Source organism: Papaver somniferum, chromosome 6, assembly GCF_003573695.1.
Source record: "Papaver somniferum cultivar HN1 chromosome 6, ASM357369v1, whole genome shotgun sequence".
NCBI classification, from domain to species: Eukaryota; Viridiplantae; Streptophyta; class Magnoliopsida; order Ranunculales; family Papaveraceae; genus Papaver; species Papaver somniferum.
This window is the reverse complement of record NC_039363.1, coordinates 96,129,788-96,150,552: the sequence shown is the minus strand read 5'-3', so window position 1 is coordinate 96,150,552 and position 20,765 is coordinate 96,129,788. Positions and strand designations below refer to the sequence as shown.

Sequence of the window (20,765 nt, the reverse complement as noted above, 5' to 3'; positions counted from 1 at the left end):
TATCAGTACTTTGAAGCAAATCCATTAGGTACTTGGATTGAGTGAGTTTGATAGTCTTATTGTCTGATGAAGTTTCATCTTCAATACTAGGAAAATAACGAAGATCACCTAGATCTTTCATAGAAAAAGCAGTACTCAACTTATTGATGTAGGATCATAAAAGGTCTTGTGAACTACCAACCAACAGAAAATCATCAACATACACGAGAGGAAGCAATACAAAATCACAAGAGAAATAGAAAAATAATGAATCATCCGAGTCTGACATTGTGAGGCCTTGCTGAAGTAGAAAATTTCTGAACTTAGTGAACCAGGCTCTAGGTACTTGTTTTAGACCGTAGAGTGACTTATTCAATTTGCACACATGAGTAGGATTTTAAGGATCAGCATACCCCGGTGGTTTTTGCATGTAAACCGTTTTAGTGAGATCACCATGAAGAAAAGAATCAGAAACATCCAATTGTTAGATCTTTCATCCTTTAGAAAAAGCAACAATGATGATGGTTCTTAAAGTAGTTAACTTGACTACATGAATAAAAGTCTCTATGTAGTCCAGTGGCGGAACCAGGATTTCAGACAAAAGTATAATGTGAACAGATTCTTTTTTGGAAACCTTCATTACTAACGAGCTAAAGAGAACACCGTCAATACAAAAAACTTTTCATTATATACATTATATATGTAATAGTTAGGTTGATACAAATATACAACAAAACCCATCAACCAAAATTTAGATCATCATATATTCCTTTGTTCATACTTTTGGTTCATTTCGAAAAATAAACAAATCAATTATTTTTTAATACTGATTTTTTGTGCAAGGATACTCTCAATGTATATCATCATGCAATCAGAAAATCTGCTTCCATTTTGTTGCGAAAAGTTGATTTAACATTTGACATTGTTGAAAAATATCATTCCACGGTCAACACGAATTTGAATACCCTCAACTTCTTCAGGTTCACAATTTACAACTGGAATCTCATGATTTCTAGTACTTAATGGAGACGAAAACGGAACATTATTTGTTGTTGCTTTTACAGGTTTGAAATATTTATCCATAGTAGCTCTTCCTCGTTTAGTCCCTTGACAAGGAGTAGACATTGCAACCTGTAAGTAAGCATCATCAGTAACTTGTTAGTAAATTATACAACACTATCTAGTAAACAAAAAGGTGAGGGAGTGGAGAAATGACCAGTACCACACACAAAATTTCAATAGTAGTTGTTCTGTAATGTTTGTAAAGAATTGCAGATAGACAAAAACAATGAGATACTTACTAACAATTCATTAATAACAGTACATTACAAGCTGCTCATGTACGCACAATTCTACTAAAAGCAGAAAACCCAAACCATATAAATTGTTAACAATCTCAATGACAATAATCAATAATCAACATCAATCTTAGAAATTCATTACAATATAACTTCTTTAAAGTAATACTCGATAATATAATATTTTCTTTAAAATAATAAAATTTCCTGATCCCAACTCAGGCCGTTAGTGATAAAATCATAAATTCGATAAAATCATAAAATAATACATTTCTAAAGTTCCCCTTAAGCATTAATACGTCCCAAAAAATATATATAAAATAATAATGCTACTATAACAATAAAAAATAAATTTAATGCATGTTAAATTTTTTCCACATATGATTCAATATTGGTTTTTTTTTCTTTTAAAATAAAAATAAAGTTGTATTTCATCCCTAATAGTTCGTATTGCACTCAATAGATCCGGAATCACGTTGTTGTATAGCAAAAATAAGTGTTAAAGTGCAATTGATACTTGGACTGGTTGTATTCTTATTGTAATGAGTTAATAATATAATATCCTTACAAAATTAGTAGGTATTGTATTTACAATCTACAATTATTATTCAACCTCCAAGCTAGGATTATTCTTTATAATAAGAATATATTATTTAACCATAAAATAATAATTTATTATATTATCGATAATATAATATCTCTTTAAAATAATAAATTTTCTTGGTCCCAAGCTTATTATTTTATAGAAGTTATACTGTAATTCTCAATTAGAGGTCTAAAAGTAGAAAACCCATACCCTAGAAATTATTGACAATTTCAGGTTTCAATAATCAATAATCAATAATCAACATCAATCTTGTACAGGTTGAAGAGACTTGATTTTTTTTTTTTTTTGAAGCATGCATTTTACTAAAAGAAACTAGTTTACAACTTGTCGTGGGTATGTGGTACCCACAAAATCATGAAATAAAATTTGGCTAATAAAAAATGGGATTTCCTTGTCCCAGATTTTGGTTGACAAGCTTCTTGTTTGACTTCCATCCGCCGCATGATTGGCCAATCCGTCGGCTGCTTGATTCCATTCTCTGTAGTTGTGCTGAATAGCTGCCCGCTGGATCTGTTGAAATCTAGTTTTTATTTCCTCGATCATTTCTGTTATGTGCCAAGGTGGAGGTGCAGAGGAAGTGATGAAGCGCACTAGGTTTTCTGAGTAGGTTTCAAAGAGAACTCTTGGCCATTGTCTTTATATTGCCGTTCTTGAAGCTAAAAGCATAGCCCAAGTTCCCGCTGTTAAAGCAGTTGTAATTCCTAATGGATGAGAAAGAGCCAATAAGGTTCGTGCGTCTGAATCTCTGCAGATGAATCTTGCCCCTGCCAATCCTGGAAGTCCTCTGGATGCTCCATCGGTGTTAATCTTGATCCAGTTTATGTTTGGAATGGACCATTTTACCAACATGGTTGATATCCTTTTGCCTCTTATTCGATGGTTAAATATCGGTTCATCTCCTGGAATGATTGGTGGTGAAGAGTGTACAGCCTTGTAGTATTCTTGTTGCAGTTTTTGTGCCCAAGCTAAGATTTCTTCCGAGGTTGTTCGCTTTTGTTGGTATATTAGATCATTCCTAGCCAGCCATATGGTCCAAAATAAGAAACAGAAAGATGAGATTATAGATGCTGAAGCAGGTTGTTGGAGGATTTGGGAGATGGTTGTTTGGGGTGTTAAGATGAAAGTTTGGGGGGTATTGGAGTTTGGTGAATTTGTAATTTGATTGAATAAGGTTTTCCAAGAGTTAGTTGTCGTTGGACAATGAATTAGAAGGTGGCTTTCCGATTCTGGATCTGTGTTGCATCTAGGGCATATGTCTGAGTTGGTCAAATGGATGTGATGTAAGAGAGAGAAGGTTGGTAATACTCCATTGATGGCTTTCCACGAGAAAAGAAGAATTTTTGGTGGACACGGTAAGGTCTATAGAAATTTGGTTGGTGGTAGAGGGGTGTGAATTGGTTGACCTTGGGTTAGATATTTGTATCCTGAAGAGGTAGTGTAGTTTCCAGTTTTTGAGTGTGGCAAGATAATTTTACCTTGGGGACTATTTTGGGGAAGGTGGATGTTTATGATTTTTTGGATTATAGGATTGGGAAGTGTGTTTAATTTTTCATGATCCCAGGAATGAGATATTGGGTCAATGATATCTTCCACCATTCAGATTGGGTAACATTGTGTTGGGTCTAGATTAGTTGAGTGTGGGATCCAATTGGCTTCTATTGGAGTTGATAATCCATTTCCAATACAATGAAAAATTAGTTGTTGCATGGTAGGAACTAATGCTTCCAGTTTTCTCCATTGAGGACTGGAGGAGGAGGGTATAAAATCAATGCCTTGTAGAATTGGTTGTTGATCAAGATATTTTGCACTGAAAAGACTTCCGAAAATAGAGTTAGGTTGTTCACGTAGGTTCCAGATTCTTTTCATGAGGAGTTCTTTATTATGATCAATGCTTTTCCTTATTCCTAGTCCTCCTTCTGATAATGTGTTTGTTACTTTATCCCATCCTATAGGGTGTAGTTTTTTAATTGTTGAGTCGTGTCCCCAGAAAAAATTTCTGTTATGATACGATCTATTTGTTTGTGAATATTGGTAGGTAGGTTTTGTGTTTGCATGATGTGATTTGAGGTTGGAATTATGGAGGTTTTTATTAGAGTGAGTCTTCCAGCTGGAGTCAGGCGTTTTGTCATCCATCCTTTGGCTTTTCGGGCTAATCTCTGTAGGAGGGGAGCGAAGGTTTGAATGGAAGTCCTTCCATGTTTAAACTGGACTCCTAGATATGTTGGTGGTTTTGATGTAGCCGGCATATTGAAAAATTGTTGGAGATTGATTATCTTGGTTGGGTCTAGGTTTGGGTGGTGGATGATTACTGATTTTGTAGTACTGATTGCTTGTCCTGCAGAAGTGCTATAGGAGTGGAGAAGGGTTTTAAGGTGTTGGTTACTCTGTTCTGAGGCTTTGTAAGTGATTAGTAAAACATCCACATACATAAAATGAATAATTGGTGGTGCTTTTTTTGATATGTTAATTCCTTGAACTAATTTTTGGTTTTGGAGGTTTCCTAGATTTGTTATTTCAGCACATATGATAAAAATGTAGGAAGATAGTGGGTCTCCTTGTCTGATACCTCTACTTGGGCTGATGTAGCCATGGGGTGTACCATTTATGTTGATCGAGTATGTAACTATTGATACGCATAGCATAATATATTCTATAAAGGTTGGTGGAAATCCTAATTTTGTAAATGATGTTTTGATGAATCCCCAATCTAAGCTATCATATGCCTTCTGGACGTCTAGCTTGAGAGCTATTTTTGGGTCTTTGGTGAGGTTTGAGGTTCTGATATGATGGAAAAGTTCCCCGGCGATTGCTATATTAACATGTATTTATCTTTGTGGAACAAAAGCACTTTGGAAAGGGCTCGTTAAGAAGGGGTCTAATTCGGTTGACTAAATTTTTTGAAACGATTTTATATGTGACGTTATATAGCCCTATGGGTCTGTATTGTGATGGTTTTGAAGGATGGTCGACTTTAGGTATTAGTGTTATGTTCGTGTGATTCATGAGAAGATGCATATTTAAGTTGTTAAAAAAACTTCTAATCATTGCTATCGGTTAGGGTGAGTTGTTTCCCAGAAGACTTTGAAGAACTTACTTTTATAACCATCTGGACCTGGAGCGCTTTCAAAATTTATGGAAAAGAGGGTTTGTTTGATTTCTGATGTAGTTACTTCATTCGTAAGTATTTCTGACTGTCTGGGAGTTAATCTTGGTCTGATGTTTGTAAAGATATCTTCATTTATCACTGTTAGCGGCGCCGTATATTGTTGAGTATAATGTTCCAGAATGAGTTGAAGAACGTCTTCTTTTTTGTTAATCCAGTTGTTTTGTGGGTCTTGTAGTTATTGTATATTGTTACAGGCTCTGTGAATGGTATCTTTAGTGTGAAAGAAAGTGGTGTTGAGATCTCCTGATTATAGCCATTGAATTGTAGATCTTTGTTGCCAGTATGTCGCATGACATTGTAGAAGTTCTAAGTGGTCCATTCTTAGTTGTTTCTCTTGTTGTAGCCAGTATTCCAGATCGGAACCCGATTGGGTTGCACATTGACGTTGAGCATGCTTTATGTTGTCTGTCGATTTCTTGATCATAGTTGGTAGGTGGCCAAAAGTTACTTTGTTCCATTCCAGGAGTGTTTGTCCGGTTTTTATGAGTTTGAGTTGGAGACCGAGAGTAGGTTCATTATCTTGTTGTTGTTCCCAAGATGATTCAACTACTTGCCTAAGTTGAGGATGAGAGAGCCATAGGTGTTCAAATTTTTAAGTTTTTGTTCCTTGCCAATCCACTGCTTTCTCTTGTAATAGAATTGGTGCGTGATCAGACGCTATTCTTGGAAGATGAGTAACCGCTGCATGTGGATTTTCCGTTCTCCAATGTTGGGTTGCTAGAGCTCTATCTAATCTTTCTAGAATGTTGTCTTGCCCCATTTTGTTGCATGTCCAGGTGTAGGGGTCTCCTAGGAATCCCAAATCAATAAAACCCATCTGGTCCATCAGATTGAGTAGAGGTTGAGATTGAGCATATCTTACTTGTCTTCCTCCTTTTTTTTTCCGATTGGTCTAGGATGTCAATGAATTCTCCTAGTAAAATCCAAGTTGTGGATGGATTGATGTTGTTAAATATTGTTGGAAATTCTTGCCATAGGGCTTTCCTTGTATCGGGATGTGGTGCGCCATAGACACCCGTGCAGTACCATGGATGGTTTGAAGGTAGTGGCGTGACTTTTGTATGAATGTAGTTTTGAAAGTGAAGTATTATTTGGATATTTAGGTTTTCTTCCCACATTAAGCACAATCCGCCTCGTCTTCCTAATTTTGGTACAGTGAAATAATTATTGAATTGCAGGGTTTTAGATAATCTTCTCATGTGTTTCTCGTTAGTTAAAGTTTCGGAGAGAAACAGTATACTAGGTTTGTGTAAGGAAACCAGTCCTTTTAAATGTTGAATATATGATGGGAGGTTAATGCCTTGACAATTCCAAGCTAGAATAGTCATTGTGAGTTTATGGTTACTAGTTTTAATTGGGCTTCACTGAAGGTGGGAAGAGTGGGAAGGCTAGGAGGGAAGGAGAGAAAAAGTGTAAGTGGGGTTGCAAGGAGGAAAAGGCTTGCAAAATGGAAAAACAAAGAAAATGGTCCTAGTGGAACTAGAAAATGAGGAGTTTAGGCAAGTTAGTATTATAGATCAAAACAACAAACAAAGACAGGCTAATGGGAAAGAGCTGTAAGACAGTAAAGAAGCTTAATGAGATAAAATCAGATAATAGAACAAGAATTAGATGACTAAAAGGTCACAAAGGAGAAAACAATAAAGGTAATGTGTAACTTAAGGTTAAGATTTCGCTATCTATTTAACTAAACACCAAATCTTAAAATAAGCAGAGGTTAATAATCGAACAGACAATAAAATAAACTGTAGAATTTAGAAATAAAGGTAGGTACTTAGAAAGACTAAGTTAAAGAAGGAAAATTCTAATTATAAGAGAATGAGTTAACTATCAGCTCAGAATCAGAACATCAAGCATTTTAGAGGTAAAAAATGAGAGCAATTATCATCTAGAAAAATCAGTAGACTCAGAGCATAAAACTAAAAAACTTAACTAGAAGGAAAACAATTTAGAAGTTGATACACTACTATTGAACATAATTATTAGATGCATACACACAGGAAATATAAACAAGTAACAAAATCTAAGTGAGCAAGCAAGAAAGGTGGAACCCAAAAACTTATAGCCACCAGCTCAACCAAGAATCTACCTGGGAAACTAGCAAGCATAATTATACATACAAAGGTGAAATATTAACAGAGTGAACCAAAAATTTGTGAAATCCACCGGCCCTTAAATGTGTCTTTTTTTCTTTGGGTGAGTCTGATTATGATGTTGTTGGTGTTGTCATTATAAAGTGGCTGCAGGTGAAGCAAAAGTGGTATGCCGTGTAGATTTTTCTTCAACGGAGGAAATGTTAAAGGTGTAGATGATTGAAATGATAGATGGTATATTTATTGTTTGATCCATAGAGTCCAACTTGAACCTTTTGGCCGACTGAAAGATGTTAGTCCATTGATCGTGTTCTTCAGAAATGACTATCCTTGAAGATTCTGGGCCTGATGAAGAACCAATGCCAACACTATGGAGGTAGGATTGTTTCTCAGGGTTAAGTCGCTTTATGGCTGGGCTTCGAAGGTCAGTGTTTGGAAATAACTCCGATTCTTCAATGTCTGATACCAGGAAAATGGAAGGACTGAAAGTTTGTTGCAGCTCAGCTGGTTGAGATAGTGGCAGAGGCATGATTTCTTTGACTGGATCTTCAAGTATGTTGTTTGCTTCAACTAGCCAATCCTCAGAGATGGTTCTTGCAGAGTCCAAGGATGAATCAGAGTGAAAACCTTCTTGCTGGTACTCTTCTCCATCAAAGAATGAGATAGCATATTTTTTTTGACTAGAGGATGCAGGGAAGCCAAAAGGGTTTGAACCCCAGTCACTCCACTTAGGATCAGGATCTTCAAAATCCACATTGTGAATCATTTCTTCATAGTAATCATCATCATATTCTGGTTCAGCAAAAGGTACAAGAGCATGAAGATCTGGCCGAGGAGAAGCTGGTGAAGGAGATTGAGGCAACATATGTTGGTTGTTGAGCAAAAGTACATCAATTCAATCATGGTGTTCATGTCCAAGCCCGTGACAGAAGCTGCAAAATAATTTGGGGAGCTATTGATAGACAAAGTCAATCTATCATTAGGTGCATAAGTAACAAAATGAAGTGATTGAGTAATATCCATTTTGAGTCTTATTTTCATGGAGTTGTAACCATTGAAGTGGTGAATGGGATCATCGTAAGCTATTAGTTCTCCGAATACCTGAGTGTTTTTCATGATATTAATGATTCTGGTCTGTTCAGGGTATAGTTTATGAAGGGATATCTTAAAAATCTCAGAGGTGATTTCAAAGTTTTGAGGCAGTACAGAAAAACTACAAGGTTGAAATAAGAAGGTATCTCCATAAATCACCCTGGTTCCTTGCTTAAGAACATTAAACATTTCAAGACTGGATTCAAACTTAATAAGATAAAAACCCCTACCAAGCTTGCTAACAGAAATCTTACCAAGCAGCTACCATCTATATTTTAAAGCATTTCTTAAGTGAAATGAATTTTTGTTCATTTTTGTTAAAAAGCAACCAACTAATTGGTCTTGCCAATGTCTATTAGGAAAAGAAGCATTCCTAGCATGATCATTAAGAAAACTATTATAAGAAACATCTCTAAACATACAACTACACATAAAGATAACAACATAAGGTTATAAGAACAAAAACCAGAGAAGGGACAAAACAAGCAAGGAACTAGGGAGAATCCAGAGAGAATTGAACAGAGAGAAACTTGTTTTTTAAATGAAAAAAGATAATGAAATTTTGGTTCTGTGAAATTAGAAAGATAACGAAATTTTGGTTCTGTGATAATTAGGTTTTGCAGAAAACATGGGGCTGTATTTGATGAGTTGATATTGGTTACAGCAATAAATAAGGCTTAGAATTACCTATTTTAATCTCCTATTGCCACTTCAAAATCCTCAGCTGAAAAGGGGATAAAAAAATGACTCTGAGAAGACAGCAATACACCAGGGGGATGAACAGTGCTCCTTGGAACTTGTGGAGAAGACCAGTCGCATTGAGGACCCGCTGTCTCACCATGGAAGAGAAAAGTGAAAGCTCGTGATGAAATTGATCCTCGAGGGGTGTAGCTAGGGTTACTTTTGAGAGAAAATCAAATCCGTGAATAAAATCCATCAAATATGTTAAATCAATTTATCAGAATATATCATCTGGTAATCAATCGGAGTATAGCTCCATTGAAGAGACCACAACACGAAGAAGTTTGGGTTAAAACAGCAGCATCAAAATTAGGTTTAGGGGAAACACCAACATTTAATCATACCACCTCAAAGTTAATCGACTACATCGTGAAAGGGTCGGTGGATATGAGTTTTAGCTGAGAGGAATTTGAGAAATCATAATAGTTGGATTGGGTATTAGGGTTGCAGAGGAGTAGATTTTGAGTTTTGACGAAGGGTGAGTTGAATCGATTTTTCTCCCGATTTGCAGAGCTCTTTTGAGACGAGTTTTTCCTTTATTTCTTTCTCCTGTAAGATGATATCATGAGGCTTTAATTGAACCATTTGCTCGTCGTTTAGGTCTATGTGGTTTAGTGTACTGGTGTGGACATCTATAAGCACAATGGCCAGACTTTTTGCAAATTTGACAGACACGATTGGTATAATCTGGTTTTACATAAGGAGCAGATGGGCCAGAATTATCTGTGGACAAAAGTATTTTTAGTGAAAAATGCGGAAGACGTGACACTTTCAAGAGCTTTAGTGGTTTCAACAAACTGATTCTTCAACTATTGTTCATGTTGAATGAGACGGGATTTTAACTCATTAAACGAAACATCTACATCACGATTTTGTACATAGACGACAAAGTTGTCAAAATCACGGCCTAAACCATTCAGAACATGCACAACCAAATTACAATCAATCACTCGTTAACCAATAGTAGACAAAGCATCATAAATTTCTATAATCTTCTGTAAACACTCACTACTAAGTCAGACGATTTCTTCATATTAAATAGTTGATTTGAAGCATAGATTTACGAGAAATAAAATTGGTAGAAAAGTTTTTAGCAAGGTAGTTCTAAACCTGTAAGAAAGTAGTCTGACCCAAAACATCTTTGAAACTGAAGGAGAAAAGGTTGCGATCAAGCAACTGAGAACGAATCTGTGTCCCACTTTCTCCATAGAACATAGCCAGGATTTGGTTATTCTTTTCCATTTAGAAGTATAACATAAGGAGGTAATGGTATGACATATCAAATAGTTTGAATCATCTAGTTTTGTAGAAACATAGTTTGATATGTTGGAAAAAGGTTTTGAGGAAGGAAAATTGTATTTGTTAGTAGTAGTAGATTGTGTTTGATGGGTATGATTAAGAGGAATTTCTCCATCAGAAGTTACAGAGGCCATTGAAGACTATGACAGCTGGAAGTGACTTCTTAAGGAAAAACCAAAGATCTCGATACCATAAAAGATAGTGTTTTAACCTAGAACAAAGTTGTACCTGAGCATTTATAGATATGGCAAGGTGGAGATAACAAAAAACAAAACATACCACGCTAAGAAATTCAACAATAGTTATTCTTGTATATAAATCATGAATTTTTGAAGGATTTGATGAAATAAAAGCATACCTCTCTAGGATATATAGTCTTAATGGAAGAATAAATGGTTGCATTTTAATCCTCCGACCCACACATTTTGCATTTTATTAGTCACTAGAATTCTTCTAGTGTCTAGAACCTTTTCTTTTTAGTCTAGTGATCAGAAGAATTACAATTATAGTGAGGTGTTCTTGGAGCTTGTGATGGTCTGTCCTAGTCTGTTTCCATATTTTAAATCTTTCAGAATAGTGGTTTATTGTGGTTCATAATTAACTTCATGTATGAAATTACATTTACATCTCGTTTGGTTGCAAGAATCAAAATTCTAAATATTTAATTATATGCAATCCAATATTTTTGGAATTGAATTCCAGAGAATTGAATTCAATTTCGAAAATTAACGTTTGGGGTGAACTAATTCAATCCCTTTCTTTTCACCTCGGAATCCAATTCCAAATAGTGCCTAGTGCAATAAAAATATGTTATTTTGGATAATTGAATCTATCACATAATTAGTTGTCTTATTAATTTGGTTCAGGGAATTTGGCTCATTCCCCGGAAAATGGATTTTTTTTTTTTGAATGAAAAGATTATATTAAGAAGAAAACAGAGACAAGATATCCTAGCACAATTACAAGGGGATTACATACACATAAGAGTATCCCATTGACTCCAAATTAAGATCGAGTCTATGAACTTGAAAGTGTCTGTGTCGCAAGACCAGATCACTAGATTATGTTTCACGGAATCAATCAATTCTGACGCACTCTTCTGTCTAGCAGAACCAAAATGACGATTGTTTCTTTCCATCCACAATAACCAGCAAATTGAATAAGGCAATAGTACTCAAATATTCCTTCCTCTTCAATGAAGAACGTTAACAAAACAAGCTTCAAAAAGTTCCTGCAATGTTCTAGGTAAAGGCCATGATATTTTGAACGCCTTGATAAAATAGTCCCAAACATCGAAAGAATAAGAACAATGCATTAGCATGTGTTCACCTGTCTCCCTTTCAGCATCGCAAAAAATACATAACTCACTGTCAACTTGAACTACTCTATGATTCAACATAACTCCTGTTGAAATAGCATTCTGGAAACCAGCCCAGAGTAGAAAACTCACTTTATGAGGAATATTATTCCTCCATAAAAACTGCTGAAAGTCGCAATGTTCTAACTCTCCAACCAAAGAATCATAGCAATTCTTAGTACTAAAATCATTTAGAATATTCATCTCATCTTCCTCATTTGAAAGCTCAGGAACTTGACCCAAATCCCTCCTTAATAAATCCCATTCTAACTGCTCATTAGCGTTGATATTTTTCTTGAAATTCCATCTCCAATTATTTCCATCAATCATGTATTCCACCGATATGTTCTTATCTTTAACATCTTTAAAGATCACCAGAAAAATATCCTTAAGACAACCCCTATCCAGCCATTTGTCAGCCCAAAAGCGAACACCTCTACCATTCTTGATCGTAAAGTTGGAGAAGCTATGGATGTCTTTCAATGTCCTAGCTACATTATTCCACAAACTGCTTCCTTGAGGCTTGTCATCAACTGTAGGAATCAATAAGTCTTCGTCCACTTTAAATTTTTGGTTCATTAATCTCCTCCATAGAGCACCTTTACTTTTCGAATACCTCCATATCCACTTGCTACCAGAGCTTTGTTTGTTTTTCTCAGAATTTTCACTCCCAAACCTCCATTTTCTTTTGGAAGACAGACTCTTGTCCAAGACACCCAAATAAGTTTTCCCCTCCCTTCTTCAGCTCCCCATAAGAAGTTTCGCATTATTTTTATCATTCTCTTCTCCACATTAGCAGGTAGATGAAATAAAGATAAAAAGTAAATTGGCAAACTAGCAAGACAGCTTCTAATAAGAACCAACCTACCATCGTTGTTGAGAGTCTTCTTCTTCCACTTAGCTAATCTTTTCTCCATTCTCAACAAAACTTTCTCCCAGACTGAAACACTTCTCCAATTAGCACCTATTGGCAAGCACAGATAAGTAATAGGCAATTTTTCAGTTCTACACCCTAACTCTTGAGCAAGTATCCCAATAACTTCATCAGCTCCAACACTTACCATCGTGATTTTATCCAAATTCAGTTTTAAACCAGTTAAAGTTTCAAAAACTTTTAAAATGATAAGAAGCCTCCTTACCTCCTCAACAATAACATTAATGAAGATTAAAGTGTCATATGCAAATTGCAGATGAGATATACTTGTACCATTCTCAGTAACAGAAAAGCCAGAAAGTTGTCCCTCTAGAAACAACATCATTAATGAGCTTAGAAAGAATCTCCACCACAAGAAGAAATGAATAAGGAGACAAGGAATCACCTTTTTTTACAGCCTCACTAGGCTTGAATTTTTCAGTAGATCCTCCATTGACTAACACAGACAAATGAATATTAGAAACACACCAAGAGATCCAAGAAATCCATTTGCTACCAAAATTATGCATCTTCAAAATAGTGAAAAAGGAGTCCCAATTGACATTATCAAAAGCCTTCTCCATGTCAATCTTGCAAAGAATTCCAGGCTTTTTACTCTTCACCCTGCTATCAACACACTCATTCACAATCAAAACTCCATCAAGAATTTGTTTTTCATGAACAAAAGCACCTTGAAAATCAGAAATCAATTCTGGAAACACCTTCTTTAGTCTTTCCGCAAGAACCTTGGAAAGAATCTTGTAAACACTGCCTATGAGACTTAGAGGTCTAAAGTCCTTAGGAGTACAAGAATCCTCCTTCTTAGGAACAAGAGTAATAAAAGAACAATTTATTCTCCACTCTAGAGACCCATACCTGTGAAAGTCCCTCATAAGATTCATAAAATCTTCCCTAATGATGCCCCAACAACTCTTGTAGAACTCGTGCTGTGAAGCCATCAGGACCTGGAGATTTGTTACTTCCCATCTTCTTCACCACATTCCACACTTCTTCCTCAGAGAAATCTCTTTCAATCCATTCACTCTTCATAGTAGAAACTTTTGGAAAAAAAAAGTCCCTCCATATCTGAATCCACAAAACTATGTTGAGAAAAAAGATTAGTATAGAAATTTATGTTTGTTGTTTGTTAATGTTTTAATCAAAACAATCAACTCCTCCTATTTGGAATTTAGCAATAGTATTTCTTTTCTTCCTAGAATTAGCAACACCATGGAAATATCTTGTATTTGAATCACCCCATCTAAAACCATTTTGTTTTGCTCTCAACTGCCACTTTCTAGCTTCCAAAGCCTCAATATATTTGAGCTTCAATTTACACTGCAATCTTTCGTCTAAATGATTTAAACTTAATGCATCAGACTCCTCCATAATATTCAAATCATGAATTCTTTCAGTTACAATAATATTTTCTCTTCTAACAGACCCAAACTCTTGAATTCTCCAAGTCTTAGTCATATGCTTAAGATTTTGAAGCTTTTTAAAGAAAACATAACTGCTACTACCTTGAAAGGATATTGGTCTCCACCAAATTTTAACATTCTTCACAAAATCTTTATGCTCCACCCAACTCTTCTCAAGCTTGAAATAAGGCTTAGAACTGATACTAGGCTCAGTAATAACCAAAATAGGATTATGATCAGATATTGTTCTAATCAGAGCAATCTTAAGAGCATTAGGGAAAGCTGCATCAAATTCCAGACTAAACAAATATCTATCCAGTCTACATAACAAAGGGTCTACATGATTATTTTACCAAGTGAAAGAGCTACCTATCAAAGGTTGAACAATCAACTCCTCATTCAAAACGAAATTGTTTAAGAAGGCGTAATTTCTGCTATCTCCATCTCCATCTCCATCTTTTCTATTTCTTTCTTTATTAGTTCTCACTGCATTCATATCCCCAGCAATACATAATGGTCCATTCCACCATCTTTTGACCTCCTCCATGTCTAGCTAGAAATTTGTTCTTGCTTCAAACTCACAAGGACTGTACACATTAGTAATCACCCATTGAAAAACATTTAATCTTGTATTAAGCTTCACTGAAATATTATTCAATCCAATTCTGACATCCAGCTTCTCAAATTTGCTACTATTCCAGATAGATAAGAGACCTCCACTGTTGCCAACATTCCCAGCAGAAGCAATATATTCCCATCCAAAATTATCATCATGCCATCACTGTCTCACCAACCAATCAGTTAAATGAACAATTTTAGTTTCTTGTATCAAGCAAACATCACATCTTTGAGCCGCTATCAAGTTTTTCAGAGAGTTGACCTTAGCCAAGTCATTCAAACCTCTAACATTCCAACACAAAATTCTAAAATCCATTTAGAAGAACTTCTTCCCTTGCATTTCGAATGTCCTCCAAGCTTCTTGCTTCGCTCTCCTCAGCTACTACATCACCTCTATCATAATTTCCATCATCTTCCTCATTATCTTTCCTAGCATCATGAATTTGAAATCTTTTATTGTAATTTGAAACTAAACTAGTCATATCCCTTCTAAAAATATTTTGTTGATTCTGGGATATTATTCTCTCGTTTTCCGGAAAATGGATTACCTAGCCTTAAATTCCTTGAACCAAACATAATGGTTAATTTAATTACCCTAGAGGTATTGACATCTCACGCGCCAAAAAATAATGATCATATGAAAAGAAAGTACTGATTAAATTTCACCAAGACTCTTTTTAGCTGTTTATGGGTATTTTACAAAGATAGGAACGCTAAGGGGCAATGTTGTTTTCTCATTTCTTGGACACCATGCACAACTTTACCACTCCGCAGCGGGAATATCTTAGGTCAGTGGCTCAGTGGGCTGCGACTTACCATAATTAATCGAACTTCGCCATATTTTGCCGATTCTTTTTTTCTTTTCTTTTTTAGACCGATAATTTGCCGACTTCCACCTGTTGGAAAAATAACTACTTTTCGTGGCGGTAAGGATTAACCACTACTGGAATGATGTAATCTCTTTAAGCTGCTTAAATACGAGTTAACTTTTGTTGCACTACGAATTTGGATGTTGTATTAATTCCTGAAATCTTATTAAATTGGAATCTTGACAGATAAAATGTGGTCTTTCGATCGGCGCCAAGATCATCTTATGAAAGCAAGAAAATCTGACAACTCATGGATTTATTTAAGAACCGGCGGCAAAATATAATCCGTTTTCCCACTTGATTCCCAAACAAAATTAGATAGCGTAAAGGGCTTAAGAACATACATTTTTTGGGGAATACATTTTGATCGCATGTTCAATTATATCCCTTAATTCTTTGAATTTGAATAGCCAAATGAACGTACTTTTACTTAATAGATTGACATCTTCTTCTTGGCAGCAGAATAGTGTCTATTAACAAACCATATTACTTTAGAAAAGACATATACATTTATATATTTTTAGACACATTATCTTTGGTTTATTGGTTGTTGTTTCTCCATATAAACCTTGAGAACACAAATTCCAACAAAAAATCAAAAGAGGCCCTTCACAAAGAAAACAAACCATGATTTTAAGATTTTTTTTGCAGTGACTGTCATTATCAGGACTTTATATATATTAATCAACTCATACTTTTGGATAAGTTAAATCTGGTTATTGCATTATAAAATTTAAAAGTAATCTTAAGACCTTCATCGTTAAGCTGTTGTCGTGTGTTGATAATCAAGGCGCCTCCCTCAATTACTGATTTAAGTTTTCTTCTGCTAGTGTCGTCATTGTTGATCAGTTGACAGAGTGTATGCGCCCATTGCCCCCATATAAAACTATCTTTATTTGAATGTATTTTTGGTTGTTTTCTTCATGGAGTTTTCTGTCCATGCTCTTCTCAATGTTCTTCATCACTTTACAGATATTAGATATATGCTAATTTTTCTGTTTAAGCTTTTCCATCAATACACCATCCCTCATGAATGATGTCATTTTAGAGGTGGCTGGCTAATTTTTACTTAGTGAAGAAGAATTATGTATGAAAAAAGTCAAGAAGAAAAACAAGAATCACGTATGCATGCGTATGTAGATTAGTGCAGAGCTATTTTGATGACGCTGGGGATCTCGAAGGACATTCCTCTGCATCATAGATTTTGCGCGTATTTGGAAATTTGTTAGAAACTCTCTAACCAGCTAGAACTCGACATTATTCACCTAAGTAGGCCGGTAAAGTCAATTGTTTCATTAAATTTTTTAAAACGTCAGTAATTTTTGTAATGAAAAAACAATGTTTATTGTTGGTAGAACCAAAACCGAGATACCTAACCAGAGGAAGAAGATCTTTTATCGTCTCGATTTACCGAGGCTTCTTCTTCTATTCTTTCTGGAAACCATAATCTTAGTTATCAAACTGTTAAGGGCCTTGATTAAATTAGGAGTTGGTTTTAAATTTTGGTAATGGATGATAGTAATAGTATATCAAATAATTGAGTTTGACAATTAAAAATGTATTTGTCAACGAGCGGATAACCAAATATATATTCCATCTAACAAATCACGATTAACTACAAAACAAATCCCACCAAAGTGATAAAAAGTCAGCACTTATTAAAGTGATCGATGAATTTAGCTTATAAATTTGATGATTTGAGTGTACATAACCAAAGTTTTAACAACTATGTCTACTTGTGATGATAATGCAATATGATTAAATATCCTTCAAGTAGCTAATAAATATCAATGATCAATAACGGGGACTTGCGCGCCATTTACTTGGTGTTGATGTGGTTGGTGGTGTGGCACCCATCCGAAGTCCTGCATCCTCGAAATGGTTGTTAACTGGTTGGGATAAATGCCAGTAACCAGCTCAAAGAATACTAGTTTAGCACTTTGCCAAGTTTCAGCGGTTCTTCCGCTTCTGACAAATTCTCCTGTTTGTGCCTCGGAAAAAGATTGAGTTGTAGTTGTACCCACATAAAAGATACATTCGTACAATATCTCTAGTAGCATCAGTTAGCTAGTACTGATATGACCCTCAAAAATGTAGCACAGAAACATTCAAACTTCTTGTATACTACTCTGTAACTTCCTACCCTTTTTTGATAAACTAAACCTGAGATGCCAAAATTGCTAGAGCCCTATAAGGTGACTCCAAAATGTAGAAACAAAATTTTCCTTATTTTACCAATTCAAAAATGGGGAGTGTTTCAAGGAATATTTTTGACTGTACTGGGATAGACCCATGTGTCCTATGTCACACCCTTCTTTCTTTCACCCCTAGTACTATGAAATAGTTGAAAAGTCTCATTTCAAAATCAAAATCAAATCAGTATGATTATTATGATATTCTCCCATCAATCAACACAACTATGCACATAATCACCAAGTACAGGAGATAAATAGCTGCTGTGTTTCTTTTTTTCTTTATATAGGTAGTAGTAGCATTAAGATGATGCAAAGTTCAAACCATCACACCTACCACAGCGTACAGATAAGAAAACAAAGTTACATTGACGCTTCAACAAGAGCATTCCAATTTATAACAGATCATAATTGAAGTAACAGTTCTTGGGAAAAAAATTACGTGGTTCATGCTCAATCTGTACACGTTATAGATCTGTGCTACACAAATGCCAAGTAAAACCCTATATTTTTCTTTTGGACTTTCTTTTTGAGACAGCGTTAATCTGAATTACCAATGTCATTGACTAGTAAATTCAGATCAATTTAATCCAAGCCCTGAGAAGCTGCTATGTACCACAGAATTTCACAAGATTTTCCACTGTTAATTTGTTTAGAATATTTCACGGAATGTTAGTCGAATATGGAATAACATCCCGGTTGTTATATTGTGGTGTATATGGAAAGAGAGAAATGCAAGAATCTTCGATAACAAAAAGAAAAATGTAGCAAGTCTCATTAGAGATATCAAATTACAAGCGTTCTTTTGGGCCGAATCGAACATAAGAATGTTAGGGTTTACGGCGAATATGGTGATTTCTCAATGAGATTCTTTATACCGGCCTCCGTAATTTTTTGTGGTTTTTTCTTGGGTAGCCGAATCCCCTTTCGGCTCCCCTTTTTTGTTCGGTTGTAATCATTGGGTTAAGGTACCCCTCTTAAGTGCCTTTTTTCAATGAAATTTCTACTTGACCCATCAAAAAAAAATAAAATTGTCTAGAATATTTGCATATCATGTGGCCTTCATGTTCAAAGCTTATAGCCAATGTGAGAGGTTTATAGAAGATTAGCCATATAATTTGTGCAAAATTTCACAGTCCACCTGATTATGATGAAGAAATAGAGAGTAACTAAGAAAACAAACAAATCACTTGGTGAGTTTATTAATTAATAATTAGGGTTTCCTTGAAAATCCAAACCGATCATGCATCACCTTCACCAATGCAACACATTATAACAAACTCTCATGCATATACAAACAGCACAAATATCTAACTAATATATCATGGATTCATATAATCCCAAATTACCAATATTGCTTAATTATTTCGTCAATTTAGCCCATATTCCTGTAAAACCCTTTGTTGTTGTGGTGGTGGTTGTTGTTGTGAACTTCCAAAGCCGGTAGTAGTATTGACTGTAGGGATAGTGTTAGGGTACATAAAAGGTCTCATATGACGATCAACATGTACCCAGCTATTACCATTTCCTCCTGATGATGATGGTTTAGTGATATCAATATGTGTTCCAGGAGTACTACTACTGCTTTCATTTTCCATAGCCATTGATGATGATCCATAAAGTAACTCAGTTGATGAAGAACCTGCTTGATCATAATGATCAATAACTGATGATGATTCCATCTTAGTGTTTCTACATAACGCCGGCATCGAGTGGTCATCATCACCAAGATGTTCATGATCAATTGGAAAACAGCTGTTTAATCCATCATCACTTACTAGCATATCATGCATGTTCATCCCATCATCATCCACAATATCATAACTATTGTTCAGCAATAATTCATCAGCACACGAAGAATTGTTATTAGTATTGATAGTGGAATAATTCATGGATGAAGAAAACCAGTCCATGGATGGATTATGTGGATCATGACCACCATAAACTTGTTGTGTAGAGGGAATATCTTGAGTAGGAGTATAAAAACTAATATTCTTAAGCTTGTTATTATCAAGTCCCTGTTGAAGATGATGATCTTGAATGTCTGAAAATCTCCCCCCAAGTTTGATTAGCAATTTTCTAATTGAAGTGTGATCGTTGAGAGCAGAGTCTAATTGGGGTGCCGCAGTCGGCGCTGGCTGCGGAAAGTAGAGATTCTGAGGATGATTTTGATGAGTCGTTCCGTTCGTCTTATTGTTGTTATCAGCGGTGGTATTCATCATGAAATGAACATCGTTCCCAGCTTTCTTCATCATTTCTTGTTTAAGATGAGCATTAACTCTACGCGATTGATGTTCCTTTCTCTGTTTACCTAATAGCTTCTTCTTTAACCTAGTATTCCAGTAGTTCTTAATATCATTGTCAGTTCTTCCCGGTAGTTGTGCTGCTATTATAGACCACCTACATATATACAAGCCCCAGCATATTAATTAATTAGTACTAGTTGTATGTAAATCGGAAGTTCATAAAATATGTATGTAAACATATACATACCTGCTTCCAATACTTATATAAAGATTGCAAATGATATTATCTTCTTCTTCTGAGAATCCCCCGTGTTTGATGTTCGGACGAAGATAATTCAACCAGCGAAGACGGCAACTCTTACCACATCTCTTTAGCCCTAAAACAGATAAACAAACAAACAGACAAACATGCAAAAAAAGTGTTATTATCATCATCTTAAAAAAAAAAGTATTTCATCCCTTGAAACTTGAAGATGTACGAGTACATAAGCATGAAGATCGATATGAACAATATAAAGTTCATCCATATGATTGTGTAGCAGGAAGAATGGGGGTTTATATGTATATGTACATACCAATCTTTTGAGGCAAGGCGATCCAGTTGCCTCCCGTACCATTTTCATCAATATAGGATTTGAGTTTTGAATCTTCTTCAGGGGACCAAGGACCTCTCTTAACATTAGCTTTGTCACAACAAGGAGCTCTTCCCATGGCTGCTGTTAATGTGTAGGTAGGGTATGAAGTAGAGGAGCTCCTCCTAGCTGCAGTTAGAGATTGTGATATGAAAGGTTATCTAACTGATGTTGATGATCCCTCCTCCGTTGTATATAGGCTGCTATATAACTTCTCTTTTTCTAGATCTTTTTTGGTAACG

At 35.4% G+C, this 20,765-nt stretch overlaps 3 protein-coding genes across 3 annotated transcripts; all 3 read right to left on the bottom strand.

Annotated features, from left to right (window-relative positions):
- Positions 1–11,467: 11,467 nt before the first annotated feature.
- On the bottom strand, positions 11,468–12,211 carry LOC113291151. Its single transcript, XM_026540718.1, has one exon. It carries the CDS (start codon positions 12,209–12,211, stop codon positions 11,468–11,470), a length of 744 nt encoding a protein of 247 aa, XP_026396503.1.
- Positions 12,212–13,700: 1,489 nt separating this feature from the next.
- Positions 13,701–14,513, bottom strand: LOC113291150. The gene is made up of 2 exons (XM_026540717.1): positions 14,336–14,513; positions 13,701–14,248 (listed from the first exon to the last, which is right to left on the bottom strand). Exons 1-2 carry the CDS (start codon positions 14,511–14,513, stop codon positions 13,701–13,703), a joined length of 726 nt encoding a protein of 241 aa, XP_026396502.1.
- Positions 14,514–18,933: 4,420 nt separating this feature from the next.
- On the bottom strand, positions 18,934–20,765 carry LOC113285925 (transcription factor RAX3-like). The gene is made up of 3 exons (XM_026534662.1): positions 20,467–20,765; positions 20,139–20,268; positions 18,934–20,045 (listed from the first exon to the last, which is right to left on the bottom strand). The coding sequence occupies exons 1-3, from the start codon at positions 20,600–20,602 to the stop codon at positions 19,016–19,018; spliced, it is 1,296 nt and encodes a 431-aa protein (XP_026390447.1). The 5' UTR covers positions 20,603–20,765; the 3' UTR covers positions 18,934–19,015.

Bases quoted from the DNA above. Each gene is read 5' to 3' on its own strand.
- LOC113291151 (XM_026540718.1), bottom strand. From the start codon at position 12,211: ATGAACCAAAAATTTAAAGTGGACGAAGACTTATTGATTCCTACAGTT.
- LOC113285925 (XM_026534662.1), bottom strand. From the start codon at position 20,602: ATGGGAAGAGCTCCTTGTTGTGACAAAGCTAATGTTAAGAGAGGTCCT. The intron at 20,269-20,466 runs GTATGTACATAT...TATCTGTTTTAG, and splicing joins CGCCTTGCCTCAAAAGATTG to GGCTAAAGAGATGTGGTAAG. The intron at 20,046-20,138 runs GTATGTATATGT...GTATATATGTAG, and splicing joins TATATAAGTATTGGAAGCAG to GTGGTCTATAATAGCAGCAC.
- LOC113291150 (XM_026540717.1), bottom strand. From the start codon at position 14,513: ATGGAGGAGGTCAAAAGATGGTGGAATGGACCATTATGTATTGCTGGG. The intron at 14,249-14,335 runs GTAGCTCTTTCA...AATTTGATGCAG, and splicing joins GATTGTTCAACCTTTGATAG to CTTTCCCTAATGCTCTTAAG.